Here is a 17,424-nt window from a genome sequence, read left to right on the forward strand (position 1 = left end):
GGAAGAGAGGGAGAAGGAGAAGGAGAGGGAGAGAGAGGATAAATGAGCACCAGAACACATGTGCCAGGAGCAGTTCCAAAGTCACTGGCACAGAGAGAGTACAGGGGAAGGAGAGAAAGAGGAGTCTTGAACCTGTGACAGAGTGCTGAGGAACTCCAGAATTTTCAGCCTTGTCCAAATACCTCCCTTCCCAGCTTGTTTCCCTCTTCTCCATTAAATAGTCATCATATCCACGTCCTTCTGTCCTCAGTCACCCAGCTTCTGAGGGGAGCTCACTGAAAGTTTTCGACATTTCTAGACTTAAGCTGCATGGGCTAAATCACAGTACTACCATTGGAGAAAAGGGGAATGGTTTCCTTTCTTTTTTTTTCCTCAAGAACCCTTAACTTGATTTTTTAAATATATTTTAAAAGCACCCTTCCTCCCAAAACATAAATTTGTGAAGGAATTGGTGGATATATGGATATATCATTTCAACCTTATTCAAGATTTCTTTTTTGTAAGTGTAGTCTTGTCATAGAATTCACTTTATTGTTTCTGATTATCTTTGTTTTATTTCTTCTTTAAATCAACACACAATGTAATCCCTTATTCTTACGTGGTGTATATATGCCCTAAGTCACTATAAGCAGATCCAAACATATGAACACACTTTGTAATAAAAGTTTGTTTGAGGCCTGGGATATATTTTTTTATAGAATTAATTTTAGTCATGATGGTTAACTCTTAGACAAGTGCACCATACTCTACCATTCTGGTTTGCCTATACTGGAGCTTAAATGTATAGTTCGTAATGAAAAATACAATAGAAAATTCTGTTGCCTACTACCTTTCTTAACAGTGGCTTTATGGTAACGAATAAATGGAACCTTCCAGAATCTTGGGGAGGTGAGAGATGGTGTTGGTATTAATAGTTGAATAAAGTCCTCCAGCTAGATACTTTCCTCCCCTGTGAATCACTGAGTTACAACATTGTTTCCATAGAAAAGTAGGTTCTGAGTTCCAGTGTGGAACCAGAATGCTCAGAAGCCATCGCCCCAAACCTTAGTTACTAAGACCACCGGGGGAGAGAAGGATTCAACCCATCCCCTGGGGCCACGGTGAGTAAGGTTCCTCCTACTGTGGGAGTTTCCTACTACAATGTCCTTTTATCTCCAGATACCTACAAATCAAATTTCCTTTCTTGGGACCTGCCTGTGACTACTTGGGCATATGTTTATCTAAAAGTGATCTGAAATTCTTGACCAATGAGCAAATTAATAGCAGTTGCCAGAATAGCAAATATGTAGTTTTTATGGCTTTTCCCAGAGATTCATACATAAATGTTTGAGAGACACCCATACAAATATTTTCAATAAGGTTTGGCTTTTTCCTCTCAAGACATTTATTTATTCGAATATTGACTTAAAACCTGATTTCGGGTATATTATACATATTGAAATAGGCTTCTGGTTGTTGAAGGAGTTAATTGTATTTATCACTAGACGTAGAAAATAACTCTATTCTTCATTCTAAATTCCCTATGGAAAAAAAATAATTAGCAAAATAGAAGAATGTTTCCCTAATTTTCAAGTTAAAATGGAAATATTGATATTTTTTATCAAAAAGACATTACATTCCCACAAACCGTAAGGGCTTCCACTTAAGAATGTTGTTACTTACAATATTTACACTCTTTATGTATTTATTTTCTGCCACAAATCTTCTCTTAGGCAGGTTGGATAGGTTCTCAGAGTAATACTTGGCACAAAGAACTTTCGGTATATATAATGGCTGGTATGTGTGGCTAAGCGCTCATCAACCACACACTTTAGACTGGAATGATTTTAAATTGGGGTATGAGGTGGACCATCCTTTTTTTTTTTTAATTGAAGACAACATTGCCAACATAAATATGATTTGAAAAAAAGCTGCATTTGAAAAAAAGCCGATGACAGTTTTCAAGAGAGACTGGGTGTAGACACTGATGCTTTGTATAGTCCTGTGGGTTGGTACACTTGATGTTGTGAGCTCAGGCTAATGCTTTGTGAAGGGCAGATGAGTCATCACCCTGTGCTAAAGGTTGACTTGGGGTCATCAGAACATAGTGGGGTCAGATATGCTAAGAAAGAAAACTGGGTAGATGTGCAGTCATTTGTTGATTCAGCTAACAAACATTTTTTCTTTTGAGCAATTGCTTCATACCAGGCACTGAAGATGTAGAAGATACACAAATAAATGGGTTACAGTCTCTTCCTAAGGACTCAAGGAATTTGCAGTCTCAAGGGGGAAGGCAGACAAGTAAACAGATACTATAGTATATCGTGAAGTGGCACCTTACCCAACTGGGAGGAGGGAAGGACTCAGGCAAAGGCTTCCTGGAGGGGAGGTTTCAGAGCAGAATCTTCAAGGACAAATAGGAGTTAGGAAAGAAAAGGAGGGGGTGGGTACTGCAATGAAAGAAGAGCATCATGTGCAGAGGCTCAGTGAATGAATAACGAACTGAGCATCAATGGGAACTATTTATTGAAGCCTACTAAAGGCAAGCACTATGATCAGTGTCTCACCAACATTATTTCACTTAATCCTCACAATTGTATTTTAAGCTAGGCAGCCACATTTTATAGATGCGAAAACTGAGTCACAGCGAGGTTATTAAGTTGCCCCAGGCCACACAGGTAGTAAGAGATACCACAGGGATTTGAATTTGGGTCCAAGTGAATTTAGAAGCTGACCTCTCACCCATTTGCAAGCACTTTTGACCATAAATTTACTTTCAGTAAATTTTTATGAGCAGGCTCTCCTAAATAAATGATTATTCAATATGTGTATAAGTTATATACACATATACTAATATATTATGCATGCATAAAACAAACAATTGTAGAAACTTTAGAGTGGATAAATATTTTTTAAAGTCTTGCTAATTAGAACAGTTGGATACTAACTATCATTAGATAACATCTCAAGGCCTGGTATACATTTAGAGCATTTATTGACAAAATGTTAACAAACATTTGAGTGCAGAGTTCTTTTTTATAGAATGTCTTTGTTTTATTTTTCCTTTGGATAGATACCCTGTAGTGGGATTGCTGGATCAAATGGTAGTTCTACTTTTAGTTATTTGAGCTCGTCTTGATTTTATAGGTCAAACCTGAAAGTTAATGTTCAATTCTTGTATGGAGTAGGAGTGGCTTTTATCTACCTATCAATTCTAGACTCCAGCATGATTTTATTTACTGTACAAAGCAAAAACATAATTCGTTGATCGCTACTAATCACTACAGGTAATGCTCATGAGAGAGGGGTGCAGTCCCAGCGAGACGCCTCATTAATGAAGCACACATGTCGAGTGGATCTCTTTGACGACCCCTGCTACATTAATACGCAGGCTCTTCAAAGTACACTTGGCTCTGCTCGAAATCAAAGCTCAGCTCAACCAGTGGGGAGCCCGTGGCACTGTGGAAGTAAGTAGCTACTCACTGTCTGCATTAGTTTCCCAGGGCTGTTGTAACCTGTTACCACAAACTGGGTGTCGTAAAACAACAGAAATTTATTCTCTCACAGTTCTGGAGGCCAGAAATCTAAAATCAAGATGTCAGCAGAGTTGGCTCCTTCTGGGGGCCCTGGAGGAGAATCCATTCATGTGTGTCTCCTGGCTTCTGGTGGCTTCTGGCAATTCTTAATGTTCCTTGGCTTGTAGACACAGCACTCCAATCTCTGCATCAGTCTTCACGTCTCCTTCCCGTGTCTCTGTGTCTCAAATCTCCCTCTCCTGTCCCTTATAGGACAATAGCTACTGGATTTAGGGTGTGATAAGAGGACTGGATCCTTAATTTAATCACATCTGCAAAGACCCTTTGGCCAAATTAGTTCACATTCACAGGTGCCAGAGATTAGGACTTAAGCTTATTTTTTGGGGGGCCACTATTTAACTCATTACACTCTCTATCATTGTAAAGAAGACGATTTTCTGGTCTTATTTTCAGGGAGTTAGAAGTTTTCTTTCTTTACATCAATCCCTCACCATAGTTACTATAGATTAGAGATGTGGAGATGTTTTGGGTTTCAAGGTTTGGGCCATGTTGGTTTTGAAGAATCCTTTCAAATACTTTATTTTTACTCCCAACTTTTAGTTTCTGCTATGTGCTTTGCTGAAGGAAGGGCTGTCAAAGCCAGGAGATAATTTTGAATTTGTTTATTTGCATGAGTAACAATGGCCACTATTTCTGTTCTGTTTAGTGATAGCATTAATTTTATTCATTTCAAAACTCATTAATAAGTCATCTAGAAAGCACTAAAATAAAATGGCTCCTTTTTTTTTTTTTTATCCATATGCCGTGGATAAAATACAATAAGACAAACATTATTTTTATGCCAAATTGCTTCCAGGGGTAAATGCATGAACAGGAACATAAATAAATAAAAGCAAAACAGCCAAAAAGCCTATAATCAGCTGAAAAATAAATAAACAAAAAATGCTTTTCATAAGATGTTGAAGCTTGTTGAGTTCAGAGATTGGCTTGATGTCAAATCTGGTTTGCTCCGAAGGTGGAGAACCAGTCACTGAGAAAGTCTTTTCACTAGCCCAGGAAGTTTCTACAGAACTGCCACAGGCAACTTTCTAGCTAGTGTGGCTACAATGGTGAGAGGATATTTAAAAGGAGATTTTGCTTAGCCTGGGCTTCACCACAGTACCTTAACTCTCTAGATTAAGAAACAAAGGTCCGCATTGTCAGCCAATGGCAAGGGGTCCATCTTTTTGCAGACTTTCTACGATCACTCTTGGCACCCAATTCATCCAAGTTGGGTTCTCTGGAAACAGGCACTAAGATGGAGCTTGGTCTGCAGCGTCATTATCTGACAAGTATCAGGAAGCAAGTGGGAGGAAGTAGGATTGCACAGAGAGGGAGATGGGACTACAGTGCAGGCTTGACAAAGCCTCAGCCAATCCCACTTACAGCCTCTCTATCCCCGCTTATCTCTCCCTTTAGTGTGGGCCAGGCTAGGGAGGACAAGCCCTTGGGCAACTGAGGCAGAGCCTGAAGGGCTGGTCAGCTGGAGGCCGAATGCTGAACCTGGGGCAATTGGTCCTTCCTTGAAGGGGGATCTGGGCAGTGCATCTCTGTGTCTACCTGGGAGAGCATCTTGTGCAATGGACGATGGGATATGAAATGAATTCAGATTCAACTGTTCAACAAATACGCTTACTGCACTGTTCAATGTGAAATATCCTGAGTGGATAGGTAACATTTGTTACAAGGATAGCTTTTGGAAAAAAACAAGTTTCTGGACCCTACGTCTTAAAAGTAACTTTATAAGAGTTTACACTTGATACCTTTCATTTCTTGGACTTTTCAGAACCACGACATATTAGAAAACTTATTTAGTGGGTGGCCCAAATTAGGTGATTGTTGGTATTAAGTATTCTTTGATTTACAACTCCAGTTCCTTTATAATCAAGACTTCAACGTTAAAAGTATTTATAATGCAAGCAAAGAAGTTTATCTTTTGCCATAGGCAATTCATTAATATGAAAAGGCAAAATTAACACATAACAAAATTTGTCATTAGCTGAAAATAAATAAGGCCTGCCTTGTCCAAAATTATAATGTCAACATGTATTTTACCTGAATCCAGCCTTCTTTTTTCACCATTTTTTCCTCTCCATGCTTTGGTGGTACAACATATTTAATAATTCAGGCCTCTGGTACTCTCTCTTTCTATATATATTGCCTACTAGGATTTCATGTACCTCCTGCATGTCTTGCTGACCCTTTGGGGTTAATTTCAGCCTGCTATTGCTCCCTCCAAAAAAATTAAATCCAAGTCTAAAAGCACAAATAATGTTGATTCAAGAAAATTTATCAAAGAGATGGAATAAGGATAACTTTACATATACTTTTAAAATAAAATGTCTTAAATGTACCTTTAACCCTATCCCCCAGTGATTCCTGCTATTTCCTTCCTTCCTCCCTCAAAAATGCTCGTTAGCCTCCTTAGGCATACTTAGCCTCTCTTATCCAGACAAAACCTTACTGATCAGCTTGATATAACCAAACTAAACCAAACAAAAACAAATCGGAATTACTAACCTAGTATCTCTCAAGCACGCCCTTGGGGCTTCCCAGGTCATCCTGTCCCAGTGCCAACACAAGAAAAGTCTGACACAATCTTTATTCTTATCAAACATGGCAGAAGAAAATGATTAGTTCTGGTACTACCTAATTTTTTATTGATTTATTATTAGTTTCAGTCTTAGCTGCCATAACAAATAAACTCTCCAGAACACTGTAGTTTAAAAAAGGACTGAAGTTTATTTCTTTTATTTAGTAGCTCAAAGATTGGTAGCATAAGGCAGCTTTGTGTCATTCTCAATATCTAGCTTCCACCGTTGGTTTTATCTATCTCAATCTCCTTCAAAAATTAAATGAAAATTATAATAACTTCCCCCCCCACCCCCGCCTTTTTTTTCCAGACAGAGTCTCACTCTCTTGCCTGGGCTAGAGTGCCGTGGTGTCAGCCTAGCTCACAGCAACCTCAAACTCCTGGGCTCAAACGATCCTGCTGTCTCAGCCTCCCGGGTAGCTGGGACTACAGGCACTCACCACCATGCCCGGCTAATTTTTTTTTCTAGTTTTAGTTGTTTGGCTAATTTCTTTCTATTTTTAGTAGAGACAGGGTCTCGCTCTTGCTCAGGCTGGTCTCGAACTCCTGAGCTCAAGCAATCCTCCCACCTCAGTCTCCCAGAGTGCTAGGATTACAGGCGTGAGCCACCGCGCTTGGCCTAACACCATTTTATACTTGCTTATTTTACTCTTTTATTTTAGAGATTTGTCTGTTGGCACATGATCTTCATTCTTTTCAATTGGTCTATCGTATTGTGTGAATGCATCATAATTTATGTAACCAGTCTCTTATTGATGGACACATATATAAAATTATTTTTATAGTAATAAAAATAATTTTATATATGCTTTTAAAAATTGAATTAATCAGGGTGCCATCTTTACAGTTCACATTGGTTTCTTTAAATATGTCATCCTTCCTTTCCCATTGGGATTACTTGCAATTGTTTAATCCGGATTTTGCATGTTTGTTTTTTTCTCCTCCCTAAGCTGTATTCCTCCTTTTGGAGGTTTCACCCATCAGATAAATATGGTTGTGGATATCCTTATCTATTCTGTGCTTTCCTGAAGTACTGATTCTGAACAATATGTCTTTAGCTACATATAGGAACTCCGAGACGATCACTTTCTTCCATGATTCTTACCACTTTTTTTGGTCTCAATTAAATCTAGATCGGCCTTCCTTGTTGTTTCCTTAACCATCACTACTACTTCTGAGAAAATATATCAATCCAACAATTATTAAATATTGTCTAGAAATTATATATAAATAATTATAGTTTGATTATGATTATCATTCTCAAAGTTAATTTTACATTAAAAAGGAGCAATGGATAGTGTACCACAATGTTAAGAATGGTTGTATTTAGTGATAAGACCATAGGTGATTTATTTTGTTTTTCTGTTTCCTAGATTTAAAAAAATTAGTACATCTAACTTTTAAAATTAAGACAAAATTTTAAAAATTGTCACATTTTCTGCTTTTAGAAGAATTAGATTTTCAGCAAATGTTTGGATGATTGAAATCTCCCAGCACAGTATATCTTGTCTTTGTGCTCATTTGGGAAATTATGTTAGGAAAACATTGTCCGTATTCTCTGGCTGGCCCATGATCTGTTGCCTCTTTTCAGGATGATATAATGTCTGTTTTTCTTTTGTTTTGTCCTTGTCCAAAAGCTCTTCACCATAATCTCAGAGCAAACCAAAGCCATCACGCATTACAATCCATGCACCCACACGCACACGTGCTTGCATGCATCCCTCTCACGCTCACACACTTTCTCTCACGCACAAACACACAGAGCTACTCATTGGAAGTCCTCCATCGTGCCTGAAAGCAGGCAGCACTAAGGCCAACTACTAGTATTATTCATCAAATCTGTACACATTTTGTCAGGCTAATTCTGGCAACAATAAAAAGACTTGTTTGTTTGTAGAGGAGAATATTTCCAGCCATTAGATTTAGACTAAAGATGTTTTTAGAAAGATATATTTGTGAATCATAATTGTGTTATGCAGCAAGAAGCCCTTAAGTAGGGACAAAACCATAACACAGTAGGAGAATTGAAATTATGTCTATAGGACACTGGTTGCCAACACCAATGACTTCATGGGATGGTCATGTATAAGTTATAAAACTCATAGTCAAGAGAATTTCTCATTTGTGAGACCCTTGCATGAGGACATATAAGTACTCCCTTGCATTAATAAAGATGAAGGTTGGTTTCTATGCAAAAGAGGCTTTGCATTTAAAAAGACAAACTCTAGTTTCTATGGTTATTTTCCTGGTAAATTTGCCATATTAAACATACAGTTTTTATCTGGATTCAGACATAAGAATTTTATGTTATTACTTCCGGAGATGCTATATATCATCCTGCTAGTCTTGCTGTCTACTAGGGACCTTTGTGGGTACAACAGAAATAGAGTGGCTAGATCAGTTTAGAAAATTAAGAGATTTTCATATCCAAGGCAAAGGCCTTAGAGTTTGATGATTAAGAACCTGGTATTTGGAGTCAGACCTTGTCTCAAATTCCAGATCTACAACATATTATAGTAGTGTGACTGTGAGTAGTCCACTTAACCTTTCCAAAAATCCATTTCCTGGCCTAATTTTGAGAGTTAAACAACATAATTTATGTAAAGAATTTAGTAGTTCCTATCATACTCAATAAATGAGAACTACACAATATTTTTTTATTACTATCAGTATCAATAGTACTATTAAGTGCTAACTGGGCCAGGCGAGGTGGCTCATGCCTGTAATCTTTTTTTTTCCTATCTTACAGAATGCTTTATTTATTTATTTATTTTTTTATTTCATCTTATTATGGGGGATGCAGAATTTCAGGTTACATATGTTGCCCATGTACCGCCTGTCCCCCCAAGTCAAAGCTCCAGTCATGCCTGTAATCTTAGCACTCTGGGAGGCCGAGGCGAGTGGATCACTCAAGGTCAGGAGTTGGAGACCAGCCTGAGCAAGAGCGAGACCCCGTCTCTACTAAAAATAGAAAGAAATTATCTGGCCAACTGAAAATGCATATAGAAAAAATTAAAAATTAGCCGGGCATGGTGGCACATGCCTGTAGTCCCAGCTATTCGGGAGGCTGAGGCAGGAGGATTGCTTGAGCCCAGGAATTTGAGGTTGCTGTGAGCTAGGCTGATGCCACGGCACTCTAGCCCAGGCAACAAAGTGAGACTCTGTCTCAAAAAAAAAAAAAAAAAAAAAAAAAAAAGTGCTAACTGGATATACCTTCTCATTCTCAGTGCTCTCAACTCAACTCTGGACAACACTTCTTCTGCAGAGCCTTGGGGAGCTGCCTCAGGCCATGCCTCCCTGATGATTTGTCTTCTTTTACTTCATCAACTCTGTTTTGTCCAGGCAGGTGAATGACACAAAAAACAGGTGGTCATTTAATAGGAATGCTATGAGGTTTAGCAAAGCTTTGAAGTTTTTGGCCAGAAGAATGTCTAGAAGCACATTAGTAATTTGATATTTTTTAAAAAAGAAAAAAAAAAGCTAAATACTAAAACGTATTAATAGCTCAAAGTTATCATAGCTATTTTCAAAGAGTTTGGAAATGTAGAAATTATCTGTAAGGCAGGTACAGCACAGCACAAGCCTCTTTCTCTTTAACAAGCAGCCCCTGGGACATAAAGAGTCTCTCTCTGCAGTTCTAAAAGCGGTTCTCATGGGTTGGTTCCATTTCTCATCTGAAAGAAAAACTCCTGCACCTGGGCAAGACTTTCCTGGTAACAGAAGCCAAAGGCAACGTTTGGATCTACCATTAAATTAGGGGAGTTCTGAAAACAAAAACCTCATTTGTTCCAGAAACATTGTTATTTAAACAGTGTCTGGCACACAGTAGGACCTCAAGTTATATTTGCTGAGTGAATGAATGAATGGATGGATGAGGAGGTAACTTGGTGATGTCTCTCTTTGTGTTCTGATTTCAGAGCCACCAGAAACTGTTCAGCCAGGTGCCACAGCCCAGACTGCCAGCTCACATTCTTTGCCACACATTAAGCAGCAGCTGTGGAATGAAGAGTGCTACCATGGCAAGCTGAGCAGGAAGGCGGCAGAGAGCCTCTTGGTAAAGGATGGGGACTTTTTGGTTCGAGAGAGTGCAACATCCCCTGGCCAGTATGTGCTGAGTGGACTACAGGGAGGCCAGGCAAAACATCTTCTCCTGGTGGATCCTGAAGGCAAGGTATCATTGACTTCTCATTACAGGTTTCACAGGATGTTGTTCTATTAAGGATCCTCTGAATGGATCCTTTAATACCATCAAAAACCTGGTATTAAATAGTGTTCAAGGCTAAGCATTTGCTTTTTCTTGGCCCTTCCAGCTGGTGTAGGACATGCTAAATAAAGGCCAGTGAAGGGGTTAGTGTGGGAGGCCACCCTGGAGTATCAAGTAGAGGACAGCTGCTTTCTGCCCTTCTTAATTCAATTCAATGAATTAAATGAATACCTACTACATGGATGTACAGGGATTCACAGTTGACTATTGTTTAGTATCACATACGTAGTCCTTACTCTCAAGGTGCTGATAATTTCATAAAACAGGTGCTTAAATAATTATAATGTCAGGCTGAATGAGATAAGAATGATTCAACCAGAGCATATGGAGTTTCTCAGAATTGAGAGGTCAATCTGGTTAAGGCAAAATGAGAAAACTACTTGTAGATTCTGACATGTAAGGTGAACCTTGATAGAAGGCAGAATTTCAAAAAGGGGACATTAGGAGTATAGTGAAGGAACCACTGGAGCAGACGGTAATAGAATGGTATTAAGTCAATAGAAGATGTGTGGCTGGCACAGAGGATGCCTGTAGATAGAAAATGATCCTGGAAAGGTAGGTTAGAGCTATCATGTAAGGTGGGAATATAGACCAAAATGCCTAACTTGTCAGACAATGGAGAGGCATTGGCAGTTTTGGAGAAGGAGACTGATGCAGTAAAAGCCCATTGGGTGGTTACCTCAGTAAGGTGGCAAAATAGGAAGTCCCAGCCCTAATTCCCCCACAGAAACATTGAACCAAAATATGTTTATGAGAATTACGGAATCCAGTTAAGAAGTTGCAGTACCTTAAGTGAGCATAAAGCTGAGAACAGCCATGTTGAAATGGGTAAGAAGAGCAATCTCACGTTACTTGCACCAGCCCCTTCCCCAAGTCAGCATAGCTTGGTGCCAGAACAGAATGCCCTATATTATGACTTCTTCCTTGGGGGTGAGGGAAAGTGGGGAGGAGAATGCATCCTATGTTCTAGATTTTCAGTGGGATACCTGAGGGATTGGTTTGTATCTTGTCTCACATGGAGCCCTGATGGAACCAGCATAGTTTGGATGTTTAGAAGCCTCTGATAATGAAGAAGAGTACAGGGTAGCTTGCTGCAGCTGGCAATCCTCAGTGCAATCAGGAGAAGGTGCACAACTTGAAGCTTCTCCCTCAAGAAGGAGAGGAATCATATGTGCATCTAGCATTTTGGCTTTTTGGAGAGATGCCTGATGGACTGGTATCTGTCTTGCCTGACTTTGGGCACTGATGGGAAGCTGGCATACCTTGGATGCTCGGTGGCCTGTGAAAGCAAGGGAGAGTGGGGTGGCTTGCTGCTATAAAGCCAGAAAACTTGCAATGACACAGACAGAGGAAAAAAGATATTACAAGCTCCTAAAAAATTAGCAAACCTGTCTAACTGAAAAATTGAACACATAGGCCCAAAGAAGTCACAGCCCCCACAAAAGGTTTTAGAGGCCCCCAGAATCTATCTCTAGCTGGGCTGGTTGGTGAGGCTCTTCCCTTGTGCAAAGCCAGCTTATAAGGAATGGGAGAGGTGGCATTTTTTCAAATGTGTGCATTGCAATGCAAAATTATGAGACACAAAAAGAGGCATGGAAACATAGTACAAAGAAAGGACAAAGTAAATCCCCAGAAACTGATCCTAAAGAAACAGAGTTATATGAATTACCTGACAAAGAAATCAAAATAGCCATCATAAAATGCTCTGTGTGCTCAAGGACACAATCCATGAACAAAATTAGAAATCAACAGAGAGGAAGAAAATATAAAAAAGAACCAGACTGAAATTTTGGAGCTGAAGAATACCATAACTAAACAGAAAAATTCACTAGAGGGGTTGAACAGCAGATGTGATCAATCAGAAGACTAAAAATCAGCAAACTCAAAGACGTTTGAAATTATCCAGACAAACAAACAAAAAGAAAGAAAGAATTAAAAAGAGTGATGAAAGCACAAGGGATTTATCATACACTATCAGTCAGACCAATACATGCATTATGGGAGTTCAAAGAGGAGAAGAGAGAGAAGAAAAGGGGACAGGGAACTTATTTAGAGAAATAATGACCCAAAACTTCCCAAATCAGGGAAGAACATGGACATCAGATTCAAGCAGCCAAATGTACTCCAACTATAAGGAACCCAAAGAAATTAACACCAAGATACATTATAACCAAATTGTTGAAAGTCAAAGAGAATTTTGAAAGCAGTAAGAGGAAAGAGATCTATTGTGTAAAAGACTATCAGCAGGTTTCTCATAACCCCCATAAGACTATCAGTGAATTTGACATATTCCAGATGCTAAAGAAAAAAGATTGTCAGCCAAGAATAATGTATCTGGTGAAACTATTCTTTAGAAATGAGGGAGAATTGTAGGTCTTTCTGAGATAAACAAAAGCTGAGGAGTTCATTACCACTAGACCTGCCTTATAAGAAATGCTAAAGGGAGTCCTTCAAGTTGAAACAAAAGGACACTAAACAGCAACACAAAAGCGTATGAAAGTATAAAGCTCACTAGTAAATATTTAGTCAAATACATAATACTGTAATGCTGTAACAGTGGTGTGTAAATAAATTTTAATTCTGGTTATAGAAGTTAAAACACAAAAGTATAAAAACTATAGTCATGCATTACTTAATGCGGAGGATGTTCTGAGAAATATATCATTAGATGATTTCATCATTGTGCAAACATTTTATAGTGTACACACACAAACCTAGATCGTATAGCCTACTACACATGTAGGCTATATGGTATAGCCCATTGCTCCTAAGCTACAAACCTGTACAGCATGTCACTGTACTGTAGGCAATTGTATTTGTGGACCTAAACATAGAAAAGGTACTGTAAAAATATGATATAAAAGATAAAAAATGGTACACCTTTATATGATACTTTGCATGAATGGAGCAGGCAGGACTGGAAATTTCTCTGAATGAGTCAGTGAGTGGTGAATGAATGTGAAGACCTAGGACATTACAGCACACTATTGTAAACTTTATAACACTATACACTTGAGCTACATTAAATTTATTTAAAATTTTTTTCTTCAATAGCAAATTAACTTTAGCCTACTGTAACTTTTTTATCTTATAAACTTTTAATTTTTTTTTACTTTTTGACTATTGTAATAACACTTAGCTTAAAAACAAACATAGTGTACAATTGTACAAAAATATTTTTTCTTTATATCCTTAATTTATAAGCTTTTTTTTCTGTTAAGGAGGCTTTTTAAAAAAATTTTTAAGCTCTTTTTGTTAAAAATGGACACATGAACACACACATTATCCTAGGCCTACACAAGGTCAGGATCATCAATATCACTGTCATTCACCTCCACATCGTGACATTTTTTTACAGACATAGAAAAAACAATTCTAAAATGTATATAGAATCACAATGAACCCTGGACAGCCAAAACAATCTTGAGAAAGAACAACAAGGCTGGAGGCCTCACATTTTCTGATTTCAAAACATGTTACAAAGCTACATTAATCAAAACAGCATGATACTGGCATAAAGACAGACGTAGACCAATGGGACAGAATAGAGAGCACAGAAATAAGCCCACTCACATACAGTCAGATGATCTTCAACAAGGATGCCAAGACTGCACAATAGAGAAAGGACAGTCCTTTCAACAAAAGGCATGGGGAAAACTGGATATCCACATGCAAAAGAATGAAATTGGACCCCTATCTTTCACTATACACAAAAATCAACACAAATGTGTTAAAGAATTAAACATAAGACCTGAAACTATAAAACTCCTAGGAGAAAATGTAGAGGAAAAAACTTCATAATGCTGATCTTGGCAATAATTTCTTAGATAAGAGCCCAAAAGCACAGCAGCAAAAGCAAAACTAGAGAAGTGGGACTAGATTAAACTAAAAGCCTTCTGTACAGCAAAGGTAACAATCAACAGAGTGAAAAGGCAAACTACAGAATGAGAGAAAACTATTTACAAATCATATATCTGATATGGAGTTAATATCCAAAATATATAAGGAACTCTTACAATTCAATAGCAAATAAAACAGATAACTCTATTTAAAAATGGACAAAGGACTTGAATAGACATCTCTCCAAAGAAGACATTCAAATAACCAACAGGTACATGAGAAGGTGCTTAACACCATTAATCATTAGGAAAATGCAAATCAAAACTACAGTGAGGTGTCACCTCATACCCATTAAAATGGCCATTATAAAAAACCAGAAAATAACAAGTATCTGTAAAGATGAGGAGAAATTGGAGCCATTGTGTACTATTGGTCGGAATGTAAAATTGTGCAGCCTCTGTGGAAAACAGTTTGTAGGTTCCTCAAAAAATTAAAAATAAAACTACCATATGATATAGCAACCTCACTTCTGGGTAATTATGCAAAAGAACTGAAATCAGGATATTGAAGTGACTTTTCATGTTTGTTACAGCATTATTTGCAACAGCTAAGAAGTGAAAACAAAGGTCCGTCAAAGGCTGAATAGATAAAATATGGTATATATTAATACATATAATGGAATAATATTTAACCATAAAAAAGAAAGAAATTCTGTCATATAAATGTAGTGTTCTCAAGGACAAATACAGCATTGTGAAGAACAAATACCAGCATTATTTCACATAGATGACGTATCTAAAGTAGACAAACTCATAGAAACAGAAAGTAGAATGGTGGTTGCCAGGAATTAGGGGGAGAGGAAAATGGGGAGTTGCTGTTTGATGGGTATAGACTTTCAGTCATGGAAGATGAAAAATTCTAGGATCTGCTGTGCAATATTGTACTTCTAGTTAGTAATACTGTTCTATACACTTACAAACATGTTAAGAGAGTAGATCTCATGTTACGTGTTTTTTACGACAGTGAAAAATATTCTATGTGGACGTTGTTGCAACCGCGAATGTCTGCAGGGCAGGGCCAGTACTGTGAGTGGATAAAGCTGGACAGGAGATGGAGTGAGGATGCGGTGCGGTGGGCTGTGTTGGGCTGGAAAGTGCATGTCCTCTGTAAGGGGGATGGTCACCACTCAGCTCCAGCCGGGTGCTGCCACGTGGAGTAGAGGCCGAGTGAGGCAAGATTTGATTTTTTTCCAAAGAAGCCACAAAGCCAGAGTTTTATACGAATTCTATTTTTAATTAAAAATACTTAGAACTCTCTATGGGTGACCACCCCAGCCCCTAGCAAACTAAAACATCAGTGTATTTGGCCAGAAAGTGACCAGTTTATAATCTCTGTACTATGAAGATTAATTTGACATTTTTGTGCAGGATCAGTGGAGGGGAAAGACCAGGGACAGAGAAAGTAGGGGCTTCTAGGTAAAAAGTAGTGAGAGCCTGAACCAGAATGGAGGTGGGAGAAGTAACAAAAGGAGGGCAGAGTGAGTTGGAATTAAGAACATAGACTGGCAGCATTGGTCAGCTGATTTGATGAGGGTTGGGGATAAGACGGAGGAGATGAAAAACTTCCTCAAGGTTTGGAGCCATTTGAGAGTCAGTTGGAACCATTGTGCCCTTTTCCTCTAAGTCCTTAACTGTGTATTTCCTAAGGACAGAGACACTCTCCTACATAGCCACAGTATACTGATCAAAACCAGGAAATTTAACATTGATATGATACTGTTATATAATTCATAGTCCATATTTCAAATTCTGTGAATTATTCCAGTAAATATGTGTGTTTTTAATATGTTGGAAACCAATATCTAGACAAAACTCAAAGAATCCCTTGTAGGAGATCTAGCAGAATTACATCATAACAAGGTGCTGCCTTGCATGCCTTTCCTCTCCTGGATGGTTCCCAACTGCTCTCAAAACAGGAGCACAGGTGTAAGTAGGCTACCAAACTGGTGGAGCAATGATGGATAGTAATATGTCTTCTGTCTATGCATAGGGTGAGGATACACTAATAGTAGGGAGGAAATTCCACAGGAGAAGGCATGGCATAGGAAAATTGAATTCCTTTGGCATGCAGGCAGTAAGTTCCATGCAACAAATATTTGTGACTCATCTATGAAGTCTGCAGGAAGAAGACATAAATGCCTATTAGAAAGGTCTGAGGAGGCTTTTTGGAGGACACAGGAGTGTTGAGCCTCCAAAGAGAGGTAGGACTTCTCCTGAAGGGCCTGCTTCCTACAGAGACAGGGTAACATTAATAGAAGCAATCTGCTTGATGGAAGTTAATTATAATCCTGGGATTCATGCCTTTATACAAACCAGTTAAATATTTATAGAAATGGTGACGTGGTAGAATATATTACACAATAACATCGCAGAGAAGCTGATTGCATTGATTTGGATTAAGTGACAAGCGCTTACCATTTTCCTAACCTGTAGGGATGGTTGCTTTAAAGTGGTAATGAGGAATGAGAAAATTGTTTACTAAGGGATACCGAGTTAAAAAGTAACTTCTTTATTCATCAAAATATCTACTATAGGGATATATATCTAATTTTCTCCCCAATTGTTTATATTTTTCAGAAGAACTGTTATTTAACCTAAACCTAAATATATTTGTACTTCCTTTTCAAGGTGAGGACCAAGGATCATGTATTTGACAATGTCGGCCACCTTATCAGATACCACATGGATAATAGTTTGCCAATCATCTCTTCTGGAAGCGAAGTAAGCCTTAAACAACCAGTCAGAAAAGATAATAATCCGGTACTTTTGCATTCCAACAAATGACAATATTGAAGCACCATCACACTGATATATCAAGAAACTCCATTTCGTGTTAGGACACAAAGTTAATTCAAACTTTGCTTCTAGATAAAATAGAGCACAAACTGTGAAGTGCATCTTTCTGAAACCAACATGGACTAGGTCCTTTATAAAACAAAGAACAAAATTTGATCTGTAGAAATGAAAATCAGAAAAGAGGAAGAGGATCGGTCCATTTGAAAAGAAATTATACATATGCACGGATGTCACTTTTTAAGGCCATATAACAGTGATAACAAGCTAAAAGCACAACTAAAATTTCACGTGCTAAAGACAACTTGAATGAACTGCTGG

The 17,424-nt window shown here is 38.2% G+C and overlaps 1 protein-coding gene across 1 annotated transcript in view; it reads left to right on the forward strand.

Moving 5' to 3' along the window:
* SHC4 (SHC adaptor protein 4) overlaps positions 1-17,094 on the forward strand; it is a 109,443-nt gene extending 92,349 nt beyond the window's left edge. The window contains exons 10-12 of the mRNA XM_069460199.1: positions 3,267-3,446; positions 10,065-10,318; positions 16,939-17,094. Of these exons, the coding sequence (XP_069316300.1) occupies positions 3,267-3,446; positions 10,065-10,318; positions 16,939-17,094 (590 nt within the window). The remainder of the gene's footprint in view (positions 1-3,266; positions 3,447-10,064; positions 10,319-16,938) is intronic.
* Positions 17,095-17,424: the final 330 nt, after the last annotated feature.

Source organism: Eulemur rufifrons, chromosome 2 (assembly GCF_041146395.1).
Source record: "Eulemur rufifrons isolate Redbay chromosome 2, OSU_ERuf_1, whole genome shotgun sequence".
NCBI classification, from domain to species: domain Eukaryota; kingdom Metazoa; phylum Chordata; class Mammalia; order Primates; family Lemuridae; genus Eulemur; species Eulemur rufifrons.